The sequence below is a fragment of the Tetrao urogallus genome (genome assembly GCF_951394365.1).
Source record: "Tetrao urogallus genome assembly, chromosome: 3".
Classification (NCBI taxonomy): Eukaryota; Metazoa; Chordata; class Aves; order Galliformes; family Phasianidae; genus Tetrao; species Tetrao urogallus.
This window is the reverse complement of record NC_136815.1, coordinates 19,099,063-19,117,150: the sequence shown is the minus strand read 5'-3', so window position 1 is coordinate 19,117,150 and position 18,088 is coordinate 19,099,063. Positions and strand designations below refer to the sequence as shown.

The 18,088-nt window shown below is 34.9% G+C and overlaps 1 protein-coding gene across 21 annotated transcripts in view; it reads left to right on the top strand.

Annotated features, from left to right (window-relative positions):
• The window catches only part of RIMS2 (regulating synaptic membrane exocytosis 2), a gene marked incomplete at both ends in the record, with an annotated part of 434,834 nt that overhangs the window by 251,630 nt on the left and 165,116 nt on the right, over nt 1–18,088 (top strand). For 18 of the 21 annotated variants that reach the window (XM_079533467.1, XM_079533463.1, XM_079533449.1 and 15 more), the window contains 3 exons: nt 6,256–6,386; nt 8,090–8,261; nt 8,813–8,966. In XM_079533467.1, the coding sequence (XP_079389593.1) occupies nt 6,256–6,386; nt 8,090–8,261; nt 8,813–8,966 (457 nt within the window). Of the gene's footprint in view, nt 1–6,255; nt 6,387–8,089; nt 8,262–8,812; nt 8,967–16,492; nt 16,520–18,088 lie in introns of all 21 variants that reach the window. The other 3 variants (XM_079533461.1, XM_079533458.1, XM_079533447.1) reach the window with 1 other exon arrangement.

The following is an 18,088-nucleotide window of genomic DNA, read 5'->3' as shown; positions in this document are numbered from 1 at the left end:
GGAATGTCGATAGTAGCTTGAGATGGTTTAATCTAATATATTTCCATAATGCAGGTTACAGAGATGAACTTTAAACAAGCTGACTTAGGTGTTAGAAGCAGTCCAGTGGTAGTGCAGAACTCTGGTTTCTTTTTGGCATAAGAAATTAGCTTACACTGAGCTCTGAACTGTTGTTTGTGGTTGTCAGAATGTATACTTTACATTCTGGGCTGTGCTATGGCTGTGTTTGTAGAATTCTCAGTAAGAGTAAGCATCTCTTGCATTTCTGTTTATACCTTTGTTTCATTGCTCTTGACAGGAAATGCATATCTTTTTTCTTACTCTTGTCTTCTCTGCTTGTTAGTCTGAAACTGATCCTGGTGATGTACGTCCCAGATCCTGGCACAAGTTCCTCCTCTGCACTTCTGTCTCTGTGTCACTCAATTCATTTACTCTGTCTCTTGTATCACTGGATGAATTAAAAATTAACCTTGTTTTACTGGAAAGAAAAACATTCAAGTTCATTTTCCCCAATCGTTCACCTTTCTCTTGAACTTTTATTACTTATACAGCACTTGAAAACGTGCACATCTATTTCTTGAACTTTTAGATTACTTTTAACACATAAGCAATTTTCTCACAGGATGATGTTTTGCAGTATCTTGGTAGAGAATCATATGTTCATGAATGTGTTTTCCCTGTGGCATCTTTCATTTTTTGGAGCCTCATTTTGACCCATAGTTGCCATTTAACTACTATTTTTACTTCTAACTTCAGTCATTTCAAACATCTTTTTTGTTTCAGTGCAGAACATCGGTATGAAGATAAATGCATGAAGATAAATGCATGCATCTATTTGGCCTTATTGAAATAAAAAATGGAGCCACTAAAAAAGAAATGTGAGACATACCTAGGTTAAAGTACTTAAATACCTTCATAATTTTCTGCACTCAGATCCCAGAAGCTCTTCTGTTTAACAGTCTTTTCTTGTATTTGTTCCAACACGTACAGCAGCAAACAGAATAGTTCTAGATTTAGCAACTTTGAGTAATCAGCATTTGTTAGAGGTAGATTTAAAAGCAACCGAAGCTCGTCTTAAGCTACACCAGGGACTTTACCACCCCAGAGCAATGTCTTTGTCTACATAAACTTAGTCCAAATAAAATTGTTTCAAGCATTTTCAAAGATAAATTGAGACATTTTTTCTTCAGTTGTATATCTTGCTGGTGTATCTCTTATTTCAGAATAATGTGGGGGGGAAAAAAAAGGAAACAATAGTATCTCAGTTTCAAAGAATTATGCTAATAAGCAGCTATGTAGGTTACATGAAATATTATAATGAAAACCACAAGAAAAAAAATGCCTTGTCATCTGTTTCTCAAACCTAGCATTCTTTGAGTGGTACTTTGGCTGGGGTGGTAAAATTCAGGCTGCAGGGCAGGCATTCACTTCCAATGGTAAAAATTGTCTCTCTTGTCCATGAGGTTCATGAAGTAAGACCTAAATAAATAAATAAATAAAATATAGAGCAGAATGTATAAATGTATCCTGTTTTTAAATCTGAAGTTGTCACTTATGATGCCATGTGCCTCTATGTGGACTACACAAAACCACATTGGATTTAGTTAAGCATTCAAGCAGTCAGCATGCATGAAACAGGAATATGGGAAATGACAATAATATTATCTAGATTTTCATAATTGATTTCCCTTATGCATATTTATTATAGATCCTAATTACATGATTACTTTTTTTCTAGAACTCTGATCTTAATTACTACATTGATTAAAAAGTTTTTAGTTAAGACAAGATCTGAAAAAGGATGAAATCTAATAAAGTGAATTTGTTAGATTAGTTTATAGATTTAAATTTATACTAGCTTGAGGTGCCTTGTGGAAGATCTTGGACTTAGACAGTTGAAGAAAAGAAGAAGGTGCCTCAGTATTTGCAGAGAATGATCTAGCCCAAATAAAGGACACATCCCCATAAGTCTGTTTGAAACTTAGGCTACTCCAGAGTGTGAGTCACCTCTCCAGAGAGAGATGTCTGTCTCTTCTTCTGAGCTTGCAGAAGACCAAACAGCAGTAATAGATTTCTGCATCCTTATTTCTTAGAATTCATCAACAGTCAGCTTTTATAAAATGTTTTATATTTTGGAAACTCATTCCAGAAAATGTACATCTTTGTTTTAAGGTCTTTTTAGGCTACTGAAATTAAATCTGACTCTCAGAGAAATGCCTTTAACATCCTTTTCTTCTCTGGAGCAGGAAGTCTTATGTGAAGCTGAGATATTCTGTGGTCACGGATACAAGTGTGTGATGTGGTTATAATGAAAGAAGCTTAATTTTAGTGTATCACATTCCAGACCTGCCAACTAGAATCTGTACTGATCTAGCATTGTATCAGTATTGGATAAAAATCAGAATTCTTGAAACTAGGACCAGACTCTCAACCCTGTCCCCCTCACTTTCCTACCCCTAAGAGGTACCTACATCATCTGTCTACAGAAGTATTCTTGTTTATTCTGCTTTGTACATCAGGTGTTTCTACCTGGAAGCCCATCTCCAGGAGTTCAGCATCTGCTGAGCTCTATGGATGACAGACCATCTCACAGTTTCAGGGTTTATTGTGTTCAGATATCTGTTTGCCTGAATGTAGGTCACAACAGAAATTTAGTCAAGCATTAGGTGCACATCTGCCTAGGGAAGGGCAGCATGTGAGCGTGTGTATGGCTAATTATAAGTTCCAGGACTTCAGCATTAAGGAAAAAAATCTCTAGAAAGCCTTCAGATGAAATCACTTTCTGACTAGAGTAAGTTTTAGTTGCTGAAATCCTAAATTATCTAGGTTGACAAAGTTCTATTCAGGATGTTTCTTATGGGTTCAGCTGGTCCACACATGCTCCAGCTCATCAGCCATCTTGGTTTTTTTTGTGATGCATTTTCTGTGCTGTAGTTTTGGCTTTCTCCTTCCCCCATTTAGATCAGGATTGCACATGTCACAGTTTCTTAAATAGTCTAAGCTTTTACTTGAAGATTTGTAGATTCTCCTCTGTTATTCAGCTGCTTAAGTTATTGGTGCTGAGCATCACAGTACCTGTGCATTCCTTTGAGTCTTCTTGTGAGTCTTCCTCACTGAGGATTGAATAATTTAATGTTCTTCACTTTGTAGCGTTAAGAATCTTTTCTACAAACTGCTTAACAAAACTATAAAGAAAAAAAATCATTTTCTCACCAGCTTTCCTGTTACTCACATGGTATCCCATATTTATTTCACTATATGAAATTCATACGATATTATCGGATGTGCGCTATGATTTTTCTGCATTTGTGAATAAAGAATTGAGACTTTATCATCAAAATCTGACACAACCAGCACCTGATTTTTCAGTGACATAAGCACTGTTCAGATGTAATACATTAGACTTCAAACACTTTGTAGTACTTCAGTTTAGGCTCCAGAGCCTCAGCCCAAGCTCCCAGGCAGTGGAGAACATGTAATTTATAAATAGTACACCCTTCCAACACACAAGGCCTCTGGGAAAGAAGGAGGGGTGGAATCAGACTGCAATTGGCTACAAAGGTCTTAACTGACCTTTTTATGAGTAGAAAAGAAAAGCTTCTTTGAGGAAAATACCATCCATCTGGATATTATGTCATAAGGCATGTGCAAATGGGACAGAATTAGGTCAGTTCTACACCCAAACCCATTTTTCATATTCAGTATGCTACCCAAACTCCTTCTTTCTCACTTTCTTTTACAATTTCCTGTCCTGACTTCTTATCGTATTTTCTTCAATCTCAATCTAACTATGCAATGCCTTCTGTGCCAGTTAGGACCTGGATTGTTCCTCATTTTTTGACTCATTCAATTTTTCTCATCCAGTCCAGTTTTTCCCCTCTTCTTTGGTCCCTGATGTCAATGATTCAGTTGTTCTTGTGTTCCACCAAGAAACATCCATTATATTTTACCTTTCCAGTCATTGTAATGTTTCTTATCGCTCTCATCTTCCTTCTTCTAAACCCATGAGAATGCAAGCCCATCATTGCCTCCAAGGAATTCTTCATTGATTCTTGCACTCTAGCTTTCTTTCCTTCTCATCTTTTCATCCAAATTAATTCTTGGATTACAAGTGTTTTTTCTGTATGAGTGTTAACATTTTTGGTCATAATTCTGCCTCCTGACCTGGCCAGTAAAGAATTACTGGGACAGTATACCTATTATGCATATATTTTTTTTAAATTTTATCAGAGTATTAATAGGAGAGTATTATTAGATGTGTGTTAGTGCAAATTCTGAGTTCTTGTGGCAAAACACAGACAATAGAGCATCTCAAAGGCATAGCGTTAGATGATTTAACATTCCCCTTAGTCTCATTCTCCAAATCATTTTGGCAAAGTCTTCCTGCAAAAATCCAGTCAAACAACTATAGCAAAGAAATATTTAGCTTAAATATGAGTAAATAATTGTAGTTGCTTTTTTTTTTTTTTTTTTTTTTCATCTAGGTGTGTATTATGTTAACTTCATTGAGTTTGTGGATCATAAATACATTGGATTCTGATTAAGGAAGGTTAATTTTTCTCCTGAAAAAGGCAGGTGATGAAGATTTTCTTCAGTGCAACTCCCCTTGGTGTGTACGACTAGCCAGTGCTTGAGAGCAGATGAGGACTCCCTTCAGGAGGATGGTTTATTTAGGGTCAGAGATCACGTAATTTGACATGCACTGCAGAGGTCAACAAAGCTTCTCTTTGAGTTCAAATTGTTGACGCTCATATTGTTGGTGCTAAGCTTTCTACTTGTTATCTGTTGAACAGATCTGTAGTCCGGATATTATCAGTTTAGAGAAATTCCCTTGCTTTACAGGCATGGAAGAACAACATCTAGAAATGTCTCTAGAAACTTATTAATTTCTCTCACGCTATTTTCTACTTCAGTAGTTACAAAACCCTGTTACTGCTGGTACCAGAAACATACAAAGTCAGTAGAAGGGCCAATAACATGACAGTAGTGGATTTCTATCCACCCTCTTCTGAAGTCCAAACACTGCTCATCAGTGGCTGCAGCATAAGTATTCCTGCACTCTGATGGTGTAGGAGGAGGTACAATCCCACCATTAGATAAGTTGGTATGTCTTACTGTCATCTCAGTTACTTCATTAATTAGGAACAACAGAAAGCTAAATGAGCCTCTTGTTGATTGGTCAGAAGTCTTAAGAATTGTGTCAAGACCTTTCTCTAAATCACTGAAATGCTGAAGATGAGAAGCTGTATAGCAGATGAAGATCCCGTATCTGAAATAATGCTCCACAGAAAGTGCATGTATCTCTGATGTTTACCTTAGCTGGGGTTTATTGATGTATACCTTATCTAGAATTTATTTGTGCCTAAAGGTACTCTGCTTTGTTGTGCAGCCAGGCATTACTCTCATTCTCATAAATTCAGGGAGGAAACTTCTTTAAATGTCCATCAAACTGGCCATGAAGAGAGCTTTCTCTGTCAGTTGCAGTTAACACTACCTCAGAGGTACCCCCATGTAATATCTCCCTGGCTGTTTGAAAAGCTTTGCTTTGCCCTACCTGCACCATATCCCCTGTTAGAATTAGTGCTGTAAAGTAGGTGTATCCTCTCCTTGAATGATACATTCGCGGCTATATTATTCAAACTAGAATAGCTAAACAGCAGCGCTTAATGAACATAGTGAAAATGTTTGCTAGACAACGTCTAAGACTGTTTAATAACGATTTCCACAGATCAGTAATGTTAGTTTTTGCCTTGTTGTTGCTGAATTTGATTGGGAAGAGAGTTGTTCTACTGAACCTGTTTTTCTCTTACAACTTTGGGGGGTTATTTTTACCTTATCCCATGGTCTTTCCAGCACAGCAGGGCATAAACATTCACTCATTCATTGTGCATAAAACACCTAGACATGTATACATATGAATGCCGTACATCAGTAATACGAGTAATACATTACATTACTAAGTAATGCATTATGCTGCCAAGGAACAATAATCCTCACCCTAATACCATGAGAAAAAAATAGTATGAAATAATGTATTCGTTATACAAGGTTCTAAAAATGAGTAACTCCAGGTACATTCTGAAGCTATTATAGTATGAATATATTTTCTGCTTTACTACAAATGCAAACTAGTACGCAATATTTTGTGCTTAAGCAACCAATATAGATAGTAGCTAAAGAGTAAATTTAATTTAAAAATTAATATGGTACTTTGTTTTAGAAATGAGTCCACTAATTAATATTTTCTCATTACAGATAAAACTGTGGTACGACAAGGTTGGTCATCAGTTAATAGTGACAATACTGGGAGCAAAGGATCTTCCTTCAAGGGAAGATGGGAGACCAAGGAATCCTTATGTTAAAATTTACTTTCTTCCAGACAGAAGGTAAAGTGAGCAGACAAGAAGTGTTTGAATAAGAATTAGCTGAGCTTACCTGTCATACACTTATGGAAACACTACAGTTTGAAGTTCCTTAATAGATCATGCTACGGAACAACAACGTGTCTTTGGACACTGAATATTAACTGACTTTTAGTGGCTATTTTGTTAAATACTAAATAGAAAAGTAAAGGCAGGTGTACAACATTGCATGTGAAACTGTTATTTGCAAAGCATTTTGTTAGTGTTCTGTAATACCCATATTCCTTATGACAGTTATTCCTATCTAGAGCAAAGAAGATGCTGCAAAAATAGGTTCACAGATTTCTAGACTGATCAGACCAGCTCGCTGGTTTTTCCCATTCAAAACAGGAAAAAAATTTGCAACCAAAATAGGTGTATTTTTTTAATAGTAATTGGTGTTTCTCAAGAATTATTTCATCTTTTTCCTATTCATGTAAAATGTTCAGAACTTTTTGAAATTATGACGTGTTTTCTATCAAATATATAACAATTAGCCAGTTGTCATATGGCAGGAAAATTCATTTTATTTTCCTCAGAAGTAAAAGCTAAGTAAGCAAAATATATTTCTTGTGTAAAAGAAGAAAACGTGCTAGAGGTAAAATATGCTTAAATAAGTGAAGCATTTAATTAGATGAAAATACAGAATTCTCTTTGATTAAACAGATTTGAACCGAAAAGCTTGTCCAGTGTAACTTATTTCAGTTTTCAAGGGTAAATGAATTTTTATCGTAATACAATAATTGCATTATTTGCTTTAATAATGTGTCCAAAAATATTATGTCTTAGTTAATCTGTTGACCCAGTTTCTAAGTAACTGTTCATAAATATAGTAACTACATTACGATTGCACATACTTCCAAAGTATGCAAGTACTTCATTGCCATATTAAAAAATTCACATTAATTTTAATGCCACAGCTGCATATGCAGCAATCAGCAGGTTTAATATTAAGCATTTTTCTGAGAACTCTTCTCAGTATTGTCAACAAAAGGAGTGTGGGTGTTTTCTAGTGAAACTCATTTTCGTCAGAAAATACGAGTTCTTGCAAGCAGAAATATTCTGGAAAACACATTGCTCTCAGCAACACCCTTGAGCCTGACCCAGGATTCCCACAGTAGCCGTGCATAAGGCTCCAAAAAGTCAGGCTCGCCTCATGGTGACATTTGCCTTCAAATTGGTGACTCAAAGGATTGTTTTGGAAACTGTTTTGAGACCACTGTTTCTGAGTGTTGCTGGAAGAGCTTATGTAACATATTCCCAGGGCCTCTGGTGTCTTAGCTGGCTTACCTATCTGAAATGCAGTTTTTTGCTGTGTCCAGTGTTGTCTGCACATGCATAGTACTATTGCTCCATGACTCTTGGGAATCCTGTCCATAGAAGTATACATGTATTTATGAAAAATCCATGTTTACTGTTTTCAAAACAAATATAGAAAACAATTTCTTTTTTCTGAGGGAATTTCTTAAACTGGGAATTGACGTGCAAACTGTGAAATCAGCTGACTACAGAGTTTAATATCAAGTTACAAATTGTCCCCAGTACATACACTGAACTTCATTGTATCATGAACAAACTCTGGCATACATTACTAGAGTATTTCCGTAACATTATACAGTGTGCTGCTGGTTTAAGATTTGCTGCTCTTCATGATACATTTTTTACAGTTTAATTTTTTTTTCCTTCAGTGATAAAAATAAAAGAAGAACAAAAACAGTAAAGAAAACATTGGAACCCAAGTGGAACCAGACATTCATTTATTCTCCGGTTCACCGGAGAGAGTTTAGAGAACGAATGTTAGAAATTACTCTTTGGGACCAAGCACGAGTTCGGGAGGAAGAAAGTGAATTTTTAGGAGAGGTATGCAATTATTGGTACTTATCACAGGAATTGATTAGTCCACATATTCATATTTAGCATACAGTATTTTTTAATAAAGTAATTATTAATAAAGCAAAGATGTTTAAAATTGTGAATTTGTCCTTATTTCATTAGGTTGTACTTGGCACATAGTACTGATATGAGATTCTTTCTGTATTTCTTCTGTTTTAGTAATTGGATGCACACAGTCTCCCAATTTGTTTGAGAAATGTTTAATAAAATCTGCATTTCACATACTTTTATTTTAACAGAATATTGAAATGTTGCTGACTAACTCTCTACAAATTGTTTGAATACAGTTAAGATTGTTGTAAGGTGATAAGGGCCACGTGAAAATTTTATTTGTGTATTTAGTATAGAAAGGCACAGAAAATGCCTTCTTATAACACTTTTAAAAGGCAAATGCATTAACTTAAAAGACAAAGTCCTTAACAGTAAGGGAATAATAGAATAAAATTTATGATCATTCGTATTTTAAAATGCAGTTATATAATGGTTTCCTATTTTAATCTTTTTTTTTTTTCTTTTAGATTCTTATTGAGTTAGAGACGGCACTGCTAGATGATGAACCTCACTGGTACAAACTTCAAACACATGATGTCTCTTCATTGCCACTTCCCCATCCCTCACCATATTTGCCACGAAGACAGCTCCATGGAGAGAGTCCTACGCGGAGGTTACAAAGTAGGTTGTTAGTTTTATCCATGATGCATAGTTTGTTTGGATTAATGTGTAAAATATGGTAAATTCTTGTAGATGGCAGCTGACAGAATTTGTGTGTTCAATTGCAGCTCTTATGAATCAAGTTATTTATGATTACTTTTAAGAGTCTGAAATGTTACCAATGGTATTATTGAACACTGTGCAATACAACATTGTTTTCTTAAGAGGCAACCTGGTTTAGATTATGAGTTTGAGCAAGTTATCTTGCTCTTCTACGATGTGCTTTCTTTATCTTGAAGTCCCATATTACATATCTTATCTCCCATTTTACATTTATCTTTTCATAGTTTAACCAAAAGTGAAAGTGCAGTAACTTTCTCTTAAGGTAAAACTTAAAAATAAAGTGAGCTGAGTATAATAAGATATGTCACGAAAGCTATGCCATGGCCTATTGCTTTGTTCTAATAGTTTTATGCAGTTACATTCACAAATGCATTGTCTCTCATTTCTGTTTTATAGGGTTTGGTATACTTGATTCACAATAGTTTCATGTTACCAATAGATATTCTGAAAATAGAATATCTGAAAATCTATTTCCTTAATGTTGTGCTGTTTCTCTAGTTCAACTGCTCCTTACTCTCGGTGATTCACAGCCATCTTTCACTGAATGAACTGTATAAAGTGTCAACTGACACTGGAAAATCTTTAATTATTGTTAAAGATAACTCGTGTGGGAAAAAAAAAAAAAAGGGGGGGGGGGGGGGGGAACTATTTCCAAGAGCCTTTGGATTTTATTTGGTGATTGCACATGGGTGTGTGTGAGATAACTCCCGCAAACTCACAGAAGCTTATGCCTGTGTAGGCTCACAAATAAGCTTGCATATTTGCTGTGTTCTGTGTGGACCCTCTCTTAATTGTTTTCTGGTATGTAAGTATTGAAAGTAGTTGGCAGTGTTTGTGTACGTGCACTAGATGGTGAGAAGAATTAAAATGCTCCATATCATAATGTTCTGAGATAGTTACATTAACTGGGAGTTGAAGTGCATAGTCTTCGAGTTGTAAGATTATACTGGCCCAGAGAAGAGTGAAAGAAATACTAGTTAACAAATAAAAAACACTTTTTCTATTAATTTCTCTTCAGTCTTCTCAAGGATCATAAGTGTTCTTTATGAAAATTTTTAAAATTTATTTTTCTCTGTACTTTCTGCCATCTTGCCACACTTATAGTAAGTTGTCTGCCATGTAAAAATACCTGCAGACCAGTTGGACATTTCAGTATCTATTTGTATTTGAAATTTGTGAAATTTTAATTAAAAAAAAAATCCATCTTGAAAACAAACCCTCTTTGTTTATAATAATTCCCATCTGTGCAATAAGTAACTGCCCTGAAGAGTAAATGAATAAATGAAACAGATGTTGCATCAGGTATTCTCTAAAAAACCCCTCCCAACCTACACTATAATGGACTGATGAAGGCCAGATAGAATATCTTATGACTTACACCTTTAATACTTTAATAACATCATACAGAAGCTTGTTTCTTCTACTGCTTTTTGGAGGTTTTAAAAGAACGTTAAGCTAAACTTAAGATTTCTCTGTTTCTTCTGTTTTTTGCTCTTTTAAAATCCTTTGTTAACAAGTCTTGTATGCGATGAAGCAGAAGATGTTACCAGATTTTTTCCAGTGGCACGCTGTGACAGTGTGCAAAAAAAGATCTCCAGAATGAAGTTAGGGCATATCTGAAAAGTGTACCTATCTCTTTCAAAGTACTTTTTAGAATACTTACTCTCCTATTACACTCTAAATTTATTTCAGTTATTGATGCTGCAAAAGCTGTCTTCAGCTTCAAGAGCAGTTCGGCACTGCCACCTTTTATTAATTTCTGTGATGCTTTTACGTACAGAATTAGTTAGTACAGTACAAAGCATCTTAGAGTCACAGAATTGTAGGGCTGGAAGAGATCTCTAGAGATCATCTAGTCCAACCCTCCTGCAAAGCAGGCTCCCTAGACCAGGTTGCACAGGCGGGTCTTGAATATCTCCTTAGAAGGAGACTCCACAGCCTCCCTGGGCATCCTGTTCCCGTCACCCTCACTGGGAAGAAGTCCTTGCACATTTGTGTGGAACATCTATGCTTCAGTTTGTGGCCATTTCCTCTTGTCCTACAGCCACATACTGCTGAAAAGAGTCTTGATAAGAAGTACTTGATTGTACACCCCTCAAAATTTCTAGTGAGAAGTCCCGATATATTTAGAATTACAAGATTGTTTGTCATTTGTATAAATACGAATGTACACATCTAAGCTTCATTTTTTTGTTAAATGCATGCATACAAAGGCAATATTTAAATGTTATTCTCTGAAGGTAGCTTAAAAGAACCACCTACGCTTACCACTGACTGCTATTCTCTTTTTAGTATCATTGAATTTTGGTGTTCTGAAGATGAACAAATTGTCAGTCCTGAAGACTGAACTCCCATGTTTACAGATACAGATAGCACAGGGTGAGCTTCTCACAGAGTCTCATATGCTATGTCTTCCAGGAAACAACTTTCAAAGAGAGATAGTAGCTTAGTTTCTACTTCTTTTTATCTCTCTTAGTATCTTAGAGTGGACATTGTGTTGTGGTATAGAGTGATAGAAGCCAGTTTTCACCTTCTCTTGAAGTTAATTCTTGAATTTTCGAACTAGCTTCAATTTTCTTAAATATTTTACATAGTATCTGCATATATTAAGAATTCCAGGCTGCATTAAGTGGAGTTGTAGGCCAACTGAAGTTCTTTTTATATTACCTCTGAAAAGAGACTCTAAACAGCAAAGATTATTTTATGAAAGATTTTAATATTCATCTAGTTGATGAGGCCATAGTATTGATTTTCTTTCTTATTTTAGGTAAGAGACTTACAATGAATTACACTGAAAATTGAATGTGGTTTGGATACTTCATTGACAGTTGTCCATTAGAATCAGTGGGATGTCAGCAGTGTTTTTGACATGGGGTTGAAAATCAAGAGGTATTATTTTGTCCCCATTTCCCAGAACAGAGAAAGCAGACTTCAAATTAAATCTGAGAGATTCTTATTCAATCTTTTAAAGTTATGTCCACATAATGTGTACATTTGTGCAATGTGGGCTGATAATGCTTAGTTGATAAAGGATACTGGGCTATCGTGTTTTGAAGTCCAACAATTTTTTTGTTGTTGTTCTGCATTAAACTGATTTTTTTTTTTTTTTTTTTAAGAAATATCTTTCATTATTTCGTTTTACTTTAGGAATTTTATGAGTTTCCCAGTTACCTAAGATTTAAAAAATTATTGTCACTAGCTCTAAGAGTCTGCAGCTTTAAAGCCAAACTGACAAACTTATTGATCTACATACCACAGAGCGTAGGAAGTCAGTGCTTGTAACGGCTTAATGCCAATAGAAGGGAAGAAATGTGAGAAACAGTAAAAACAGTTTCTGATCCCTAGATACAGCGTAGGTATGCACAGCAATCTAGGAGAGTTTTTAATTATCATGAGAATCATAGAATCACCAAAGTTGGAAAAGACCTTCAAGATCATCCAGTCCAACTGTCTACCTAACACCAGTATTTCCCACTAAACTGTGTCCCTCAGTGTCACATCTATATGTCTCTTGGACACCACCAGGGATGATGACTCCACCACCTCCCTCGGCAGCTGGTGTGCCACTACATCACCACTCTTTCTGAGAATAAATGATATCCAACCTGATCCTCCTCTGGCACAACTTGAGGCCATCCCCTCTAGTCCTATCACTAGTTACATGGAAGAAGAGGCTGACCTCCACCTCACCACAACTCCTCTTCAGGCAATTGTAGAGAGCAGTAAGGTCACCCCTGAGCCTCTTCTTCTCCAGATGGAACAATCCCAGTACCCTCCGCAGTTCCTCATAAGATTTGTGCTCCAGACCACTCACCAGCTGTGTTGCCCTAACTATGCAGTGCACGCACAGTATTGGGTAAAAAAGATCTTTTGATTTTAAGCATTCTCCATCATGGAAAAGTAGTGAATCTACATGCAATAAACTCTGCTGAAAATATTGTCTTCAGGGTTTCAGAAATGACAGTGTTTGGAAATCAGAATCTTTAAGTCCAAAATGATCAACAAAATGATATTTTTTTCAGATCTGAACACCGGAAAAATCAGTCAAAATCAGAATAACTATAATAAGAAAACTGTGAAGTAGCTTTCTTATAAGTGATGAGTTGTTGCTCTGGGTTTTGAAGTCATTGATGACTTCATTTGCTGACTTTCTTGACTGTTAAACAAGGCATATTGGAACAAAGAGATGGGAGAGTGATTATTGTACCAATTTTTTTCTGTGTGCACAAATAGAGTGAATTTATAAAAGAAAAATACAGAAAAAATAGGAATATAGCAACTGAAAATAAGTATATATATGTAGAATATATAGCATTACTTTTCCAAGCAGTATGTCATTCAGATAGAAATTAAAAAAAAATCATAGTGCATAAGCAAAATATTCTGAATAATAAGGTCAGTTTTGTTCGTTTGATTAGACTTTAACATGCTAAAAGTTATCACATACAACTAGAAATACCAAATCAATAGACTGAATTTACAAAGTGCTTATTCACCATACTGCTTATTCATTTTTGAAGAAACTTTTTTAGATGGACTTGTCATTGCTGGTTGCTGAGGCTTTTTATTGATTTAATTATACTCATTGACTTTGTCATCAAATCAAAGATGGATTGAGTGCTTTTATCTGTTAAGTCAAGTCCTCTTTACCATTCTCTAACTGTTAAAATTTCAAGTCTATATTCTAGAACATATAGAGCTAATCTTGGTAGTATCAAAATAATTGAAGTTTAATAATAATTAATGACAGTGTATCTGAGACCTGAGGCATTGCAAAACTGCATTCCGATGAAAGCTATGGAATTTTTTAGAACTCAGAATCTTTACTTGAGAATCAGGATCCTGCTGTCTCAGCAATTTCCTTTTAATTTGTTTTGAATATTATAAGTCTGTATGATAATTTTAAATCAGTGTAAATGCATCTTAGTTGAGGGTATCATAATAATGCTTTTTACTAATAGGTAAGCAAGAAACATACAATTGCTTTCTTTTTTTTACATTATAATATGGAGCATTTTATGGTCAGTGGCACAGAATGTGAACAGTGAGTATTTTATAAGAAGTTTACTCTAGAGAGGTGATGAAGCTTATATTTCTCTTTCATGCTTTCTCCTTAATTTTTCTTTTTTTTTTTCTTTTATGAAGCACAGGCCTTGTTAACTTTGTTTGCATGCACTGATGTTTTGTTCATCAAATATGGATATACATATATATATACAAACACCAGTATTCGATCTATTATGCACCTATGATTTACTTATATTTATTGTACATCTATGGTTTATTAAATACTTTAATGAAAAGGTATTTAACATGATACAGGGGTGTCTGAAAAGGCCTTAAACTATCAAAATATTTTTCTTTTTCCCAATTAAAAAAATAAAATTATTTAATCTTTGAAAAAATAAAAATAAACCTTACTAAACTGTAATTAAACTACAAAAATATTTCAAAATCTATCAACACTGCAGGAGTTTATGGGAGTGTGAATATTGCTTATAATTCTGTTGTTCTGCTTCATTGATAAAATCATGTCATTAAACAACTCTTTTGCCATGTAATGACAGGAAAACAATGTTTTCTGTTGAAACAACTTGATGTATAGGGCAAAGTAACCTTGCTAGGCAGCAGATAAATAGTTGGATCAAATTTAGAAAGATTCTAAAGAACAGAAATCTATGCAGTGGCTTCCTTTTCTGGCTAAAGTCATTGTACATTTGTTTTTTTAATTGTTGTAGCATAATAAACTATCATATAATTATAAAGGTTCTGATGAAATCTTCAAATGAATGGAATATTACTCATTTTCCTTTCTGTTGTAACCATATAGAAAAATACATGGCTTCCTTAAGTCCTTGCTCCATTATAATCTCACTATTTCTACATTCCTGTCTTCTTAAAGAAGCTCTACAATTTTCTAGATCTTTCCAGAAGTTGCATTCAGAATGTCTATCCTTTTTAATTATATAAATAATTTATACATTGTGTTAATTGATTTTTAATTACATTCTTGGACCTTTGCTGGAGGAAACTAAAAAACTTTCCCATACTTCCTTTTTGTAATTTTCTAGCCAAAGATGAGTCAATTTTTCATGCAATTAATAACTGGAATAGACCTGTGCCAACAAATGCAAATGTTAGAAAAAATGTAACCACTGAAGCTCTGATCTAAATGTTTGTAAATCATTCTAAGAAAATCCTGATTATCTTATTTGAAATTAATGGAATTCTGGAGCTAGGTAACAAAAAATAATTGTTTATCAAGAAGTACAATTTGTAGATGTAGATTTGAGATTTGCAGATAGTAGATGATTTACTGATAATTGTATGTATATTAAAACAGTATTTAGCTGGATGTGAGAAAAACTCCAGCTTGCCAGAAGGAACCTGGTTGTTCAGTACATTCCACAGCACTGGTTGGCAAGAAATTGTTACTTTCCTTTTTTCTCTAACAATGTCATATCCTGTTGTCTGCTATACTTAAATGAAGTGTGTGAACATTGCAGTAGCTAATCGATACTTGTCAACTGCTGTCCACCTATAAGTAGTCAAAGCATTCATAAGGTCTTGCTAACGGCCAGGGCATATTCAGATTGTTTTGACATCCTGGCTTGTTCCTATTACCTCGTGGAAGTCACATTTACAAAATCCGCAAATGCAAAGTAATATTTCACATTTTCATTCGTGTCCATTGTTTTGCATACTATATGTATTATCATATTTAGAAATACTGACATGATTGTATGGAAAGATGGAATAACTCAAAGAGTCAGACTTAAGTAATGAAAGCAATTACCCACATCTAGCAAATATTTAATCATTGTCTTAAATTCACCGGTCACAAATCATGTGGAGAAGGTATTAATGTATATACATTTTAACCAATGTATATATTGTGCATTATTATGTACATTTTTACCATATATATGCATTTTTACCAAATCAAATCATTCACTAGTGGAGATAAAAGATTGGCTTTAACATCACTACTGAGTCTGTGAAATTTAAACTAGTATTCATAGCTACCTCTCAGGAAAGTTCTGCTAATAACTTCTGCCAAGGTGCCAACATCACCATACAGTCATTTAAGGGTATAATTAGTTGAATATACATTTTGCTCTTGAAAAGTGGAACACTTGCTTACAGCAAGTAAGCAGCTGTATTTGAGAATTGGAGATGACTGACCTCCTGCAGTCCTCCCTGTCTGCAGAATATAAATGTCAAACCAGAAGTGATTGGTGTTTTTGTGGTTTAATTTCTCAAATCTGATTGAGCTTTTTGCTTTTGAAATATGGCCTGAATATCAAATTCTTCAGTCTGCAGAAGCAGTTACAATGAAGTTTAAGGTTCTGACCATCCCTGTTACATGTAGTGATTCATGTAATTTTCCTTGACACTACTTCATTTCAATATTTGTTTTCCAGATAAAGGCTTATATTCATATAATTCAGGTAAACTTTCAGCATGCCAGAAATGCTTATTGCTTCCACATACATGCAAAATTTAATTTGATATTTTATTGTTGTGCTTTTGCTGCCTATTGTGCAGATGCTAAATTGCTTGTTCCTTGGCTTTACATGTCTGCTTTTCAGCCATAGGTCCTTTGTTGGCTTTGTTTCTCTACTCACGACATCTCAGTATTGATATTGGAGCAATACTATACCATTGTACTTGCTTTGTCTGCCTTTAATTTAGGTAGAGCTTTGATAGGTGAACTGTAGTAAGCTTTATTAACTGTACTAGGTAAATGCTATTTTGCTTAAGCTTTATTTAAAGGATTGTTGTTGTATCATAGTTGTTTGAGAACTAACATAAGGATTTTTAGAACGGAAGCATTGGGGTAAGTGAATTACTACCAAAATCAGTATTTGTATTGATACATGTTTTTACAGTTTAGCATTGCTTTAAATTCCCAGTTATGAATACAGTTGGCATATCTGAGAAGTTTCCCTTAATTAAACATAAATTCATAACGTAAAGTTTTTACAAGCTTAAATTTCATAGCACTTTTCATGTGGGACTTTTTGCAGTTGCTGCAGTTTTAATTATGAGAATCTCGTTGAGAATTGGTTCATTTAATTATCTTTCAGTTAAGTTTAAGAAATGAAGCACACATTGTTAAGAAAACAGAACCAGTGCTATCATAGAGAGAAAAAGAATTCACAGAATCATGGAATTGCAGAATTGCAGGGGTTGGGAGGGACTTCAGAAGATCATTGAGTCCGATACGCCTGCAAAAGCAGGCTCTCTACAAACCCCAAACCATTTCTTAAGAGCAGTTCTAAGAAAGCCTAGTTTCCATTACATTTACCCTTATTCTCCCATGTTTCCTCCAGTCTGCTCTCTCTGGAAATATCCCTAGATCCCTCTCATGTCTTACATGTTCACTTGGGAACAGAACATGTTTGCTGTGACTAGTATGATTTCACCGTGTGTGCTCAAATTTTACCTTGGTTTTGTTTCTTTTCCACAAAAGGGTTCTGATTCAAATATATCTCTGTTTATTTCTGCAACCCTTTTCAAAGATCCGTAGGAACTTAATTATATTTGGTATTTAAACCTTTCTGACAATTTATATGAAATTGGTCAAAAACTTGAAAAACCACAGGAGGAAGAAGTGACAGATTGACATGCAGACAGTGAGACTGCATGAGAAATTAGTTCGCATGAAGAACCCTCAGGCACAAATTGGATGAACATGAGAATAAATTCTTAAGACAGTTGTTGTAAAACTGATTTTAGGGTTGCTTATGTGTCAGCTTTGAATATAGAAAAAACAGTGGTAGCACTAAGCTACTGTAAATGGTTGTGAAGGCCTTTTTTGAGCTTCAGGGAAGGAGATCATACAAGCATGCTACCAAGGAGTTCACCAAACCTAATAAAATGTTCCTATGTTGTAATGGATAGGATCCTCTCCTTGGGTGCTTGGTCTGCTTTCTCTTTCCTTTCTTTCCATAAGGTGAAAAGAATTTCTGAGCCAAAATATCTGATGTTCTTTCTGTTTATTTAAGCTAACATCT